Genomic DNA, 14587 nt, shown 5'->3' with positions numbered 1-14587 from the left:
TTTGTGGGTTCGGCTTGTGGGGAGCTTTCTTTCCAACCCCCCCAGATTTTGTCTGTGGTTGCCATCGACCTGTGTCGCCGCTTCGCAGCCCATTATTAGGGTTTTCTTTCATGCGTCCCCTTCGTGTCAAGCTCCCACGCCCCTTAAGCGGCGATTTTCGACCTACACGGGTCCGGCTCCCTTCCGGCGTAGTCTTCCTGCTTTGTGCTCATTTTCCTTATTTTGGTGGTTCCTTGTTGTTGTTGTTGTTGGTTTTTTTTTAAAAAAAAAAAAAAAAAAAAAAAAAAAAAAATTTATCTTGTTTGTGATTGTTTTCAGGTCTTGTTTTGCCCGTCTTCTCCACGCCTGTTCACCTCCCACTGTCCACTGCTGGGCCTTTCGATGCGTCCCCGCCGAGATGAGCTTCCAACGCCCCTCTGGTTTTCGGTTCCCAGCGTGTGCGTGATCTGAGTGTGCTGTTTTTTTTTTCTTGTTTTATTTCCCTATTTTGTTGATTCTTTAAGATGTATTTGTGTTTTGACGTGTGTTTTTTTCCTGTTTTGTTCGGCTTGTAATAAAGCTCTTTCCTCTCTCACTAGATATATGTCGCCTTCGGGTTAATTAGTTTTTGTCCAGGCCTTTGGATTATGGATGTGATCATTATCCTGACCTTCGGGTTGAGGAAGAAGAGTTTCAGCATGAGAGTCTTTCCGCTCTCAGGGTTGAGGAATAATTGCTATCCATGCATTTGGTTGAGCCTGTCTGTCACAAATCTAGTATTAAATCTGCTTTTAGTCATGAGTTAGCGGATTGGTCTCGAATCTTGTACTAAACCTCGTAATCTTGTAACTTTATGCTATGGTTGCTTCAGAGCTTTACTCTGTGATGTAAGAGTTTTATGTTCATGATATTATTGAATGAAATGTTATGTTCTTCTAAAAATATATATATATATATATAACATATTTATGGATTGAGGTCCCTAATTCTTTGGTGTCGCAATCTCGATTTAATCAGCAATGTCTTTGAAAAAAAAAAAAACGCTTTGTTTCTTCGGCCATTAAGTTATGCTCAATAAATATTTAGGTAAAATTTAGTTAAGAGTATGTCCCATTTGGCTTGCGAATAGACCTCTTGAATATAATGTCTATTTCTATGAAGTAGCCATTGTTTTGTTTGGTATGGCATATTCATATTTATTCCTTAACGAATAGATTGCATTTAGAAAAAAAAAAAACCCATATTATTTTTTATTTTATTTCAAACTAAAGAGAGAGAGAGAGAGAGAGAGAGAGAGCGCCTCAAGGTGGTGCGACCATCCTCGTGGCATTTCGAGGTGGCTAAGGCTACCTCGAAATATATAGTTGAAGATAATATATAATTATACAGTTGAAGAGATCCCACAATACTTGATGACAATATGTTAGAAAATGATAGGATCATGTGGAGGAGGGTGAGGGAAGTTAATGTTAGTGACATAATAAAAGTTGCAAATTATATTAATGTATTGGATGTAGTTTCACTCTCATATGAAGTGGAGTTTATCAATTTGTCTGTATTTGATTTTTATTGGGATCATTGGAAGATGTATAGTTGAAGATAATTATTATGGATTCAGCTACTATGCGGTAGTGGACGCATAGTTGCAGTTATCCAAAACTGCACTGTTTGGATAAAAACGGCGCAGTTTTGGGAAGTGGAAAAGTATGATTTTTTTTTTTTTAAAAAAAAAAATACTAATAATAATAATAAAAAAACTATTTCGAAATTAAAAAATATAAAAAAACTAATAATTAAAAAACTAAAAATATTAAAACAACTAAAAACCCAAAAATAAATAAATAAATAAAAAAAGAAAAAGTAGAGGGGTGGCCCCTCGGCCACCCCATTTTGGCCAAGGGGGTGGCTGGAGCCACCTCCCATGGCTGGTATGAGGGTGGACCGATCATCCCCAAAAGACAAAAAAAAATTAAAAGGTACGGTTTTTGGGAGTGCCTGAAGCTCTTAGGGGTAGTCTGACCATCCCCAAAAATAAAACCATATATATATATATTTTTTCTTTTGGCCTTTTAGGGGTGGCAGTCCACCCCCATACCGGCCATGTTTATTTTTAATTTTAATTTTTTAAGTTGTTTATTGTTAGTTTTTAATTATTCAGTATGCTCGAATCCTGTACTAAACCTCGTAATCTTGTAACTTTATGCTATGGTTGCTTCAGAGCTTTACTTTGTGATGTAAGAGTTTTATGCTCATGATATTATTGAATGAAATGTTATGTTCTTCTAAATATATATATATATATATATATATAACATATTTATGGATTGAGGTCCCTAATTCTTTGGTGTCGCAATCTCGATTTAATCAGCAATGTCTTTGAAAAAAAAAAAAACGCTTTGTTTCTTCGGCCATTAAGTTATGCTCAATAAATATTTAGGTAAAATTTAGTTAAGAGTATGTCCCATTTGGCTTGCGAATAGACCTCTTGAATATAATGTCTATTTCTATGAAGTAGCCATTGTTTTGTTTGGTATGGCCTATTCATATTTATTCCTTAATGAATAGATTGCATTTAGAAAGAAAAAAAAAAACCCATATTATTTTTTATTTTATTTCAAACTAAAAAAGAGAGAGAGAGAGAGAGAGCGCCTCATGGTGGTGCGACCATCCTCGTGGCATTCCAGGGTGGCTAAGGCTACCCCCATCCGCTTCTATTAATTTGAGTTGAAAAAAAAAAAAAAAAAAGAAGAAATAAATAAAATGGGGTTTTTAATAATTTTGCTTCAATTTCAGTTAAAGTATATGAATTATTATCAAACTAAGGAATATGAATAATTATACATATTCAATTTTTTTAGTAATAATTATTCACTTTCCTAGTAAAATACTCTTTATGCAAACCAAAAGAGGCCTAATAGCAGCTTTCCTATTGAAATAACCTTCACATTAACCTTTCGTATCCTTTTTCTATATTATCTAAATAGTCTTTTAAATAAATGCTAAAAGAAAAAAAGCAATTTAAATATTTTTTTTTCAATTACATATTAGGAAAAAGAGGGATGAAATAGAGGAAAGAGAAAACCTTTTTAAAATTAAAATAATGGTAGAAGAAGCAAAAGTGCGGCTTCCTTGGAGTTTCTCTTAACTTTGGGAAAGCTAAGTGAGTTTTTTGCATTTTTTTTTTTCCCTACATTTAGAGAAGATCTAAAATGAGATTTGGGGAGTATGTTGAAAGTGCTCTAACAAACAATTCTTCATATTTTTATTACCCACTTTTTTCGAAGCGCTTACATATTACTTAGCATTTTAGTTATTTACTTGTAATATTTCATTTAAAATATTATTTCTTTTCACTATTTCCAAAGAAGAGAGAATAAGATTTTTTAAAATTTTTTAATTTTTTATATAAATGTTCTTACCATTGTAGTAGCTCAAAAAATCTTAAGCTATTTTGACTAGTCAAATATGAAGCTTGTTTGAGAATTTTTTGCTATAGAGCTAGCTTTTAATTATTTTGGTTAGCTCAATGCGAATGCTCTTCACCTTTTGAGAGGTCCCCCCTTGAGGATGGTGGATGTGCAACCACCCTCGATCACCTCTAAAGATATGGTCGGATCACTCTAACCCTTTTATTGGGGTGGCCTACCATCAATCTTTGTCACAAATTCTATCAATATTTCATCATTATTTGCACTTATTCTTTATACTTTATTAGAAAAATTAGCTTTGTTGATAACCTTTTTTATGAGGTTTTTTTTTTTTTTTTTTTTGTTTAAAAAAATGTTTTAACATGACATAAATGAAAATTTCGTGTTTTTTATTTTTATATTTGAAGTATTTTGTATTAAAATTTATTCATTAATATTTTTACTTTTTTTTTTAAAAAAAAAAAAAAAGGAAAAGAATAAGGGAAAGGATAAGAGTAGGTTACCAAACTTGGGGAAAGGATATAAATATGAGTGATATTTCTTCGAGTCAAATACCTAAAATCACGTGAGACGATGTTTTGGGCTCTCGCACGTAATATTCGTAATTCTGGTCTTCCTTGGTCTAGAGACATTACGCCCTTCATTTGATGGTACACGTTATCTAGTGTTTTGTGACGTATAGCCATGTGCCTAACAAATCTTATTCTCAACAGCCAAGCAGATTTTTAGAGTTACTTCTTATTTGAGGAAATCGAAATCATTTTCCGACCATGACAAGGAGACATGTCACATGGTATTTATAACGAGTTAGAAAAAAGCATTAGTCACATCTTTAGGGTATGTCTAACACACTTCTTTTCTTTTCTTTTTCTCCTAACTGTCCATGTCACTTTTTTCTAAAAAAAAAAATCAACATAAAAATATTCTCACTTTTTATATACATCATTCACTTTTTACTATTATTCAAATAAAAAAATCATTACAAAATAATTTTTTTTTTCATTTTTCAATATAAAAAATTCAAATCTTTATACAGCATCCATCGGTGTCAACTCCATTATCTAAGGCAAAACGGGTTGTCAAACTGACACTTTGTTATTACTCGAAAAAAATTAGTCAATTTAAAGCTTTTTAATTTTTTTTTTATAAAACACAGTTTTACTTAATAATTAGGTAATGTTGAAACTAGATTCTCCTTAAAATTCTGACATCCTCATAAGGTCACAGAGTAATGCTAGGGACCATCTTTTTATTCTCCTAAAGCTGATGTAGTTTTTAAAATCACCATTAAATTTTAGATGAATCATACTTAGGAGGATAAAAAGATGGTCCATAGCATTACTCAAGGTTACATCATGCAGTGCTCCAGTACAATATGGTCCGACATTAGTAGGTGACTCTGATACTATTTATAACGACCTACGAAAAAACGCTAGTTACATCAGAGCTATAACTCAAAAAAAAACTAGTCATTTTGGAGCTCATAGAATTCTTTATAGAGCCCAATTTCACTTAATAACTAAGCATTATAAAAGTCCCCAAGAGGTAGCTCAATCGGCTGGGACCACATTTAATGAAGTGGAGGTCACTAGTTCGAATCTCCCTCTCCCCTCTTGTGCGGACATGTCAAAAAAAAAAAAAAAAAAAGCACTATGAAAATTAGTACTCGCAACTATCTTTATAGATTACCCACCTTATGTCGGCTATTTATTATCTTGTCAACATAAAATCAGGCATTACAATAACACATAAATGTCGTTTATTGATACTTGTTTTTAATTTTTAATTTTTTTTTTTTTAAGGGAATGCTTGTTCAATTTGTAACATAAGAATACACAACAAATAAAAAAGATCATCGTACTCTTTACATAGGCCTACTCCTTGGTGCTTGTCTTTACTGAATGTTTATTGAGACGTTTGAAAGATCCATATTTCATAAGAAGTTGTATATATAGTTGAAGATAATAATAATTATACAGTTGAAGAGATCCCACAATACTTGATGACAATATGTTAGAAAATGATAGGATCATGTGGAGGAGGGTGAGGGAAGTTAATGTTAGTGACATAATAAAAGTTGCAAATTATATTAATGTATTGGATGTAGTTTCACTCTCATATGAAGTGGAGTTTATCAATTTGTCTGTATTTGATTTTTATTGGGATCATTGGAAGATGTATAGTTGAAGATAATTATTATGGATTCAGCTACTATGCGGTAGTGGGCGCATAGTTGCAGTTATCCAAAATTGCACTATTTGGATAAAAACGGCGCAGTTTTGGGAAGTGGAAAAGTATGATTTTTTTTTTTTAAAAAAAAAAATACTAATAATAATAAAAAAAAACTATTTCGAAATTAAAAAATATAAAAAAAACTAAAAATTAAAAAACTAAAAATATTAAAACAACTAAAAACCCAAAAATAAATAAATAAAAAGTAGAGGGGTGGCCCCTCGGCCACCCCATTTTGGCCAAAGGGGTGGCTGGAGCCACCTCCCATGGCTGGTATGAGAGTGGACCGATCATCCCCAAAAGACAAAAAAAAATTAAAAGGTATGGTTTTTGGGAGTGCCTGAAGCTCTTAGGGGTAGTCTGACCATCCCCAAAAACAAAACCATATATATATATATATATATATATATTTTTTTTTTTTCTTTTGGCCTTTTAGGGGTGGCAGTCCACCCCCATACCGGCCATGTTTATTTTTAATTTTAATTTTTTAAGTTGTTTAATTGTTAGTTTTTAATTATTAGTTTTTTTTTTTTTTTCACTTTCACTTTCACTTTCCAAAACTACACCATTTTTATACAGACAGTAAAGTTTTCGATAGCTGCAGCTATGCGGTAGTGGACCACTACCCCATAGAAGCCGAATCCAATTATTTTATAGGAGATGAATGGTTGTAATCATTCATAATTGTAGATTTGTAGTGTGTACCTTAAAAAGATAAATATTATCGTTCTTTCTAGTGTTCTCCTGATCCTATGCAGATATAAAAATAAAAAAAAACCTCACCTCACCAATTTCTCATTAAAAGAAAAAAAGAAAAACAATATTCACACGTGATCAGGAGAACACTACGAGGAAATTCCCCAATGTTGAATGATTGTAAAGTAGTTATAAATAGAGAAATGCTGAGTGTTCTCCTGATCATAGTAGATATTATTTTCTAAATAAATAAAAAATAAAAAAACTGGTCCTTATTTCTCTCATCCGATTTTTAGGAAATGATATCTACCCAAGACAATGAGAACACTAAAAAAAACAATCAAGAAAATACATAGCATTTCTCAAATAAATACCAATACAGAAATCTCACAATATCATGGGAAAAACAATTCAATCAAACCATGTTAAAACTCTTTATGGTATGAAAGCCAAATGACCAGAATTTTATGTTTTCTTCCTTTGTTTCATTGAGGCTTTTCTTCAATTACCCTCTCTGCTCTTTATCATCATGTCGACTATATATATAGATTCCAGAATCTCTTCAAATTCATCTTCCACGATATCCCTTCCCCATTTTCCTCGTATGAATACGGAATGCCTCAAATTTCCACAAATGAACAAAAGACAATTAATTTAACCCAACTCATGTTCGGGTATTATTTCAACCCAACTCAAATTAATTCAACCCAATTCAAAATTTTTTTTCCTGAAAAAAAAAAAAAAAAAACTAGGAGTGGTGGCCGGACTACCTCTAGGTGTTCAGCCACCCTCGAGCAATTTTTGGGGGTTGCCAAGCCACGTCCAAGCAGTTTTGGGGGTGGCCACTCCACCCCCATCCAATTTGGAGGTGACTACGCCACCCCGTCTATTTCTTGAAAGACCCAATGGTTCCATACTTTCGGCATGTTCCGTTTCATGTGATAGAACATCTACGACATGATTTAAGTGTGACGACCACACATGTCGCTGTAAGAAGCCACACATGGCTCACACTACAGTTAGTGCCGTTGTGCATGACCTTGTAGGTTGATTTGTAAGATGAGATGAAAAAAATATCGAATTTTTATTATTATCTCGTTTCGTTAGAATTTTTGTTAAATCTTGTCAAAATTTTCAAAATACCCAATTATTTTTTTTATTAGAGAAAAATAAAATAAAATATTGTAAAGATTGTTTATTTTTTTAATAATAAAACATCTTTGCAATTTTTTTTTAATTAAAAAAATGGATATTTTGAAAATTTTAACAAAATTTAACTAACGGAATAAGGTAATTGAAAGTTTGATACCCTTAATTTAAAGTTTTTAAATTTTGAAGGGTAGTGTTAAAATGAGTGGAAGTTTAGAGAGGTTTTGTGAAATTTTTCCTAATTTTTTAGTTGAAATTTTTTCTTTTAAAAAAAATGTTTTAATTTATAAGAGTTGTGTAGTCACCTGTGGGTTAAGGAAGTTGACCCAAAACTCATTCGTTTAATAATTTTGCCTAATCGGGTTGACGCTGTTCATTTCGAAATCTATTTTACTAAAATCAAACCCATTAATTTCGAGCTAGATTCGTGGAAAGTTCGCTAATCATGTTATAATTGTGAACCCTACTTAAAGCATGGGAGAATAGAAATAAGATCTTCTCCAATCCATTTTTGGACTGAAGAATATCCAGTTCATGGTTATGATTTATTCTAAGAAATTATAGAGCCACAAATGGGACACCCATCCTACTAACAAAAAATAATAAAAAAAATTATTTAAGATTAAAAAAATTAAAAATAAATTAATAAAAAAATAAGGGATGGTTGGACACCCTATCTTGGTCATACGCCATACGGGGTGGCCGAACCACCCAATTTTAGCTTCAAGCCACCCCCAATGGCTAGCCAGGGGTCGCTGGAGCACCCCATGGCCCTTGGAGGTGATCCGTGGGCCCTTGGGAGTGGTCCGGCCACGAGCCAACCCCAAGGGCCAAATGATTTAAAGAAAAAAAAAAAAAATTGGCCTTGGAGAATTGGTACAGGCCTACCGCACAACTCGGCCAAAAGCAAAAAATAAAAAATTTGTTTGGCCCTTGGGGGTGGCCGTACCACTCCCAACCACTCCCAAGGGCATGGGGTGGTCCGATCACCCCCTATGGCCAAGATGGGGTAGCCAATTACCCCATATTTTTTTTATTAATTAATTTATTATTTTTTTAATTTTAAATAATATTTTATTATTATTTTTTGTTAATAAGACATGTGTTTCATTTATGACTCTAAAAAGAAATCCTAGCGATAAACTTAATATTTTTATGTTATTTTAGACGGAAAATGATCCTTTTCTACGAGAATAGAGCAATGAGATTTGGGCCCCAAAGCAGCCGCAGAAGCAGGCCGGGTGGGTGGGTTCATAACCCCCACCGTCTTGTCCAATTCAAAATCCACCCATGCAAATTGCAGAACGTCTTTTATTGTTTGGGACTTGGGAGGGAGACAAAATAGACCCAAAAAAAAGTTGAACAATTATGTCTACTTCACCAGCTTCATTCCAAGGCTGCCCCGTGTACACATACTAATGGTAGTGATGGGATGAAGGGTAGTGTTGTCCAAAAGTTTTAATAAGGGTAATTCATTAAATGCAATATCCTTCAAAATGCACTAAATAGAAGAAATGGAGGGATTTTGAAATAAAGATGATCCTATTCCGAAGGAAGGAAAGATGAAAAATAGTAGAAAGAACGTTGAGGGTATTAACAGCCCTTCACCGGCGAGCATTAATTATACACCTCTCTTTCTGTCTGAATGAAACGAATTTATCACCTACAACACTCCAAACTCCATATTTATTGTCATGCATATGGGCTTCCTCTTTCTCCGTCCCTGCCTTGCTCTACTTTTTTCTTAAAGAAGACAAAATAATCTCTCTCTCTCTCTCGATTGTTAGTTTGTGTCTCTCTCTCAGACATATGATCGAATAGTGGGGCGACAGCCGACAGAAGGATAAGTTTTGAGGTTTTGCTTGTTTTTTTGTGCGATTCAAGGAAATGGGGATCTTCTCATTGATCACAGGGAGGGCAGGCCCAAGTGGGTTCGGATCAGCTTCAACGGCTGAACAGGTTACTGCAGGGATTGATGCAAGTAACCTCACTGCCATTGTCACCGGTCAGCCCTCTGTGCATTTCTTTTTCCTTTTTTATTGTCTCATAATCCCAAAATGGAACTTATCAATGCCATTTAATTGAATTTCTGTTCTTGATCTAATGCTCATAACTCAATAAATAAATCAACGTATTCTACTCTAGTCTATCTGAATGTTTTTGACTTCTCCATCCTATGTCTGATTCTTTTACATTCAATGTTATTGTTGTTTTGTTTTTCCATGTTCACTAACCAGAACAGCTGCCATATTCTCTCAATTTGTCAGCAATTGCTGGTTTCGACGCTTCAGTTGTTGATCTGTCACTTTTTTTTTGTTGGGTCATCATTGTAATTTTTTAAATTTACCATTTGTAACTATATTTCTCAATGATTCTTTTTTGTCTTCTTGTAAGATTTTTTTATTTTTTTATTTATAGCCTACAAGGCAAGCTTATTGCAGGTGGGGCTTGTTCTTCAGGAGTTAGCTCATCATGCCTTTAGTGCTCTCACCAACTGGGAAAAATTTTATTTTATTTTATTTTAAGATTGAAAACTGTAAAAGTTTGTGAACTTTGTTGAGGAAAAATTGCAGGAGGGGCAAGCGGAATTGGGTTGGAGACAGCAAGAGTGTTGGCTCTTCGGAGAGCTCATGTCATCATTGCTGCCAGGAACATGGAATCTGCAAATGCGGCAAAACAGCACATTCTTAAAGACAACGAAACGGCACGCGTGGATGTTCTGAAGCTCGATCTGTGCTCCTTGAAGTCCATCAGAGCATTTGTTCATAGCTTTAACGCTCTTGACGTTCCTCTTAACATTTTGATGTGATCTCTCTCTCTCTCCCTCTCTCACTCTCTATCTGCGTTGGTGCCAAACTAATAAATTTATCGCCCTGCAGAAACAATGCCGGTGTCATGTTCTGCCCATTCCAGCTTTCAGAAGATGGGATGGAGATCCAATTTGCAACAAATCATCTGGGTGGGTATTAAAGTAAACAGAAATATCGAAGAGAAAAAGCTATTGGTCAATATTTTTTTTCATATTTGACTAATTTCATGTTACAAATCAACTATTAGATTTGTTAATTAACGTGGACTTCACATAAATTAATCTATTAAATTTGTAAGAGAATATAGACCAAATATAAAAAACTTATTGACCCTTAGCATAATCTGCACATATCTAATATATATATATATATAAAAAAGAATTTGATTCAATATATGTTAAAAAGTGTCTTGTTGTTTATGGTAAATGCATGTCTTAAGAAATTGGATCCAGCCACTAATGGGTAATCTCTACTGTGCAGGTCATTTTCTCTTGACAAATCTTCTTCTTGAGAAAATGAAGCGCACAGCGAGAGCAACCGGTGTGGAGGGCAGGATTGTCAATCTGTCATCAATAGCCCACGCCCACACTTACCAGAGTGGAATAAGATTTGAGAAGATGAATGATAGAATTGGGTATGTCCTATTTTCTTTTTCTTTCTTTAGGTGATATGGGCATCCCTGATCGCTTGATCTGGGACCATACACGTGTACCCACTGTTAGGGTATGTTTGATAATGGTTCTGGATCTTAAAAATAATAATAATAATAATAATAATAATGTTACTTTAATTTTATATTATATTTATTTATTTATCAAATTTAAGATATAAATATCAGTACGTAACATACTCATAATCGAGCGACTTAGTGATGTTGCCCTTCATCTTCTTTGCTTCAGTTATTCTGACAAAAGGGCTTATGGCCAATCCAAATTAGCAAACATATTACATGCTAATGAGCTGTCTCGTCGTTTGCAGGTATAATAATCCTACTCTAATAATTTTATCAAACTTGTAAGCTGATTTTTTTTTTAATATATATATATATATATATATTTGGGGGATTAATTAAATGCAAGGTGATCATTAGAGCAGGCCAAAGATTTAATTTCCACGTCAATAATTTTCAATTAATTCATTGATCATATTTCTGAAATCAAATGCAGGAAGAAGGTGTAAACATTACAGCCAATTCAGTCCACCCAGGATTGATAATGACTCCCCTCATGAGACATTCTGCCGTTATGATGAGTACGCTCTATATTCTATATATAATACAGTTTTTTTTTTTTAATATATATATTAAAAAACATACAAAACAAATATGGATATTAATTCTTATTTATTTATTTTTTTTAAAAAAAAAATTCTCAAATTAAACTTCAAACCAAACTTTTTCTTTCTTCTTTTAATTTGGTTATATATATATATGCAGGGATGCTGCAGGTGTTCACCTTTTTCATATGGAAGAACGTACCTCAGGTAAATTAACACATTTTTATGTAATTTATTTCGTGATAAAATAATAATAATTTTTAGGAAAAATTTCATTTAACCCTTAAAAACTTTATTACCTCCATAAACTTTAAGAACTCTTATTTTAATGTATTAATATTTCATTTTTTTTTTCAATTTCAATTAACAGTGTTTAAAAATCCTAACGGATGGGTGTCAAAATTTTTAAAATATCATTTTTTTTTTCTTTTAGGAAAAAAAGAAAGAAAAAAAATTACAAAGATTTAGGCATTGGTCAAGATTTAACGGAATTTGCAAAAATACACTCTTGAATATTTGAATTTAGGGTTTTGAGAATTTTGACAGGATTTAACAGAAAATCCTAACGGAGAGGTAAATTTGAAAAAAAAAATTGATATACTAAATTAAGAATTTTTGAAGTTTATGGAGATAATTTTAAAAGTTGCAACAATTTAGAAGGATTAAATAAAGTTTTTTTTTTTAAAAAAAAAAATTATTTTATATAAATTTAAATTCTTATATAAAGTGGTATGTAAATATGTGATCTTAGAGAGATATTGTTGTTTTGAAAATAAATTCTAAAAAAAAAAAAAAATATTAGGGTAACGGAGTTATATGTGTTACAGGGAGCAGCCACGACTTGCTATGTTGCACTCCACCCACGTGTGAAAGGTGTGGGTGGAAAGTACTACGTGGACTGCAATGAGATGCAGCCAAGTGGGTTTGCTAGAGATGCAGTTTTGGCTAAAAAGCTCTGGGACTTCAGCAACAAGTTGGTTGATTCTGCTTCAAAGCCTTAACAATGGCTGCTTCATTTCCCCTTGATATTTGCCTGAAGCAATCGATTGATCGATTGATTGATTGTTGCTTTGATATTTGTGAAGAATTTCCAGTTTCTTTCCAATGAATTTGATTTTATGCCTTTTTTTATTTTTCTTATTTATGAATTTGGACCTTAATTCCCTTTCTCTGTTGCCCAATGCAAATTGATTTAATAAAAAGGTTATGCATTTTCTATTAACTTTTTCTATTGTTGTTGAATCTTGATATGAGTCGTTTTCACTACCAGCTTTTTCCAATATTTAATTTGAGTAATATTGCTCTTCTTGTTGAAGAATAATTTCACATTGTCGGTGGACAAGACCTTGAGCATGTTTATAAGGAATAAGCAACCATCTCTTATAGAACCGGTTCTATAAGATGAGTTAGGCCCACAAATTTTTTTATGGTATCAGGACAAAGGGGGCTCACACTACTTACCCCGTGACAAGGAGCGTGAAGGAGGGTGTTGAGGAATAATTATTGCCCGTGAAAAAAACCTTGGGCATGTTTATAAGAAATTGATAACTCTCTTCTATAAAACCGGTTTTATGAGATGAGTTATCTATTTAAAAAAATAGAAAGAAAAAAAAAAAAAAAAAACACTGAAAATATAGCATAACAAATTAACAATCATACTAAATGAGTGTAATAAATAAATAAAATAAAATAAAAATCTAATGGACCGGATCGGCCTCCCAAAGGCCCACGGCCCGCACAAGGCAAGCCGACCAACCCACCACAACTGCGGCGAAGACCGTAGGGAGGATGAGATCAAACTTAGACTTGCCCAACAGGTGAGCCGGGAAGCAGAACATCTCCCCCGCCGGCGAGTCTAACGGCACTCTAACGAACCCTTCCGTCACGCACGTTTTGGAGAACGAAGAGGACGAGGATATCGCCGACAGGAAGGCAACCTTCAGAGGGAACGACGCCACCGCAACCGTCAGCGTTAGAATGGTTGTCCACGCGACGGCATAGACGAGGACCGGCCACCAGTAGGCAAGGCGGGTGAGCATGGAGGTGAAAAACATAGTGGGTAATGTTGGAACAGTGAGCTGAAGAGAGATGGTGTTTGGTTTCGGCGATTGGTGAGGTTTGGAAATTGGAAATGGGAGTGCGTTGGTTTCAGGAGAGCGACTCCATTGACAAGAACTTGAGCTTTTGGCTTTGGAATATACGTCTCAAATACGGGCGTCAAGAGTTAAACTTCTATAGCATTTGTCAAGGAGAAACTCAAGATCAAGTTTGTTAATGGTTTTTTAAAATTTTTTATTTTATTTTATGGATTAAATACATTTAAAAGTTTGAATTGTCTGTCATTTCTAAAAAGCGTGAGACTTGAATGATCAAATTATTATTTTATAGCAAATAAATAACTATGCTCCATATCTTTTAAAAAAAATTAAAAAATAAATAAAAAGAAAAAACATTTTATGAGGACCATCCTGATAACACCTCTTTTATAGTCCTCAATTAATAACCGACATATAAGCAAAAACATAAAAAGTGTACAAAAATAAGTTGAACCAAAATACACTAGATTTTAGGGTGATAAAATTCCTAAACGATTAACCTTTCATCTCTAGGTTTTAGTTATGAATCCAAAAACGAGTTTTGAGGCATTAGAAACGGGTTTTGAAGCAGGTCACGGCCGGTGGAATTTGAGGCATTCACCGCCAGCCAGACCCGTGGGTCTGGCCTGAGTCTTGTTGGCTACGGTTTTTTTTTTTTTTTTTTGATTTAGTGTGATTGTTCTCACTTTTATTTTATGCATTTTTCTTAAATTGATGATGTGTCACATAGTAATTGAAGGCTACAAAAAAGGTGTTATCAGGATGGACCTAATAGTAGAGGCTCTTAAGAAAAAAAAAAAAAAAAATGGTAGGATGTACATTTTTTTTTAAAAAAAAAAATGTTTTTTTTAGTCCACATATGAAGATTGTTTGATATTTTTAAAAATTGTTGTGTTTTTAAAGAACCAAAGACTAAATATGT

General features: G+C 33.5%; 2 protein-coding genes across 2 annotated transcripts; one reads left to right on the top strand and one right to left on the bottom strand.

Annotated features, from left to right (window-relative positions):
- The first annotated feature begins 9095 nt into the window (after positions 1-9095).
- Positions 9096-12773, top strand: LOC132191571 (short-chain dehydrogenase TIC 32 B, chloroplastic). The gene is made up of 8 exons (XM_059606663.1): positions 9096-9489; positions 10058-10289; positions 10364-10443; positions 10775-10928; positions 11194-11272; positions 11461-11545; positions 11730-11776; positions 12397-12773. Exons 1-8 carry the CDS (start codon positions 9372-9374, stop codon positions 12568-12570), a joined length of 969 nt encoding a protein of 322 aa, XP_059462646.1. The 5' UTR covers positions 9096-9371; the 3' UTR covers positions 12571-12773.
- Positions 12774-13266: 493 nt separating this feature from the next.
- LOC132162409 (uncharacterized) lies at positions 13267-13623 on the bottom strand. Its single transcript, XM_059572642.1, has one exon. The coding sequence runs from the start codon at positions 13621-13623 to the stop codon at positions 13267-13269; it is 357 nt and encodes a 118-aa protein (XP_059428625.1).
- Positions 13624-14587: the final 964 nt, after the last annotated feature.

Source organism: Corylus avellana, chromosome ca9, assembly GCF_901000735.1.
Source record: "Corylus avellana chromosome ca9, CavTom2PMs-1.0".
Lineage (NCBI taxonomy): Eukaryota > Viridiplantae > Streptophyta > Magnoliopsida > Fagales > Betulaceae > Corylus > Corylus avellana.
The sequence above is the reverse complement of the archived record's forward strand: the minus strand, read 5'-3'. Positions and strand labels throughout refer to the sequence as shown.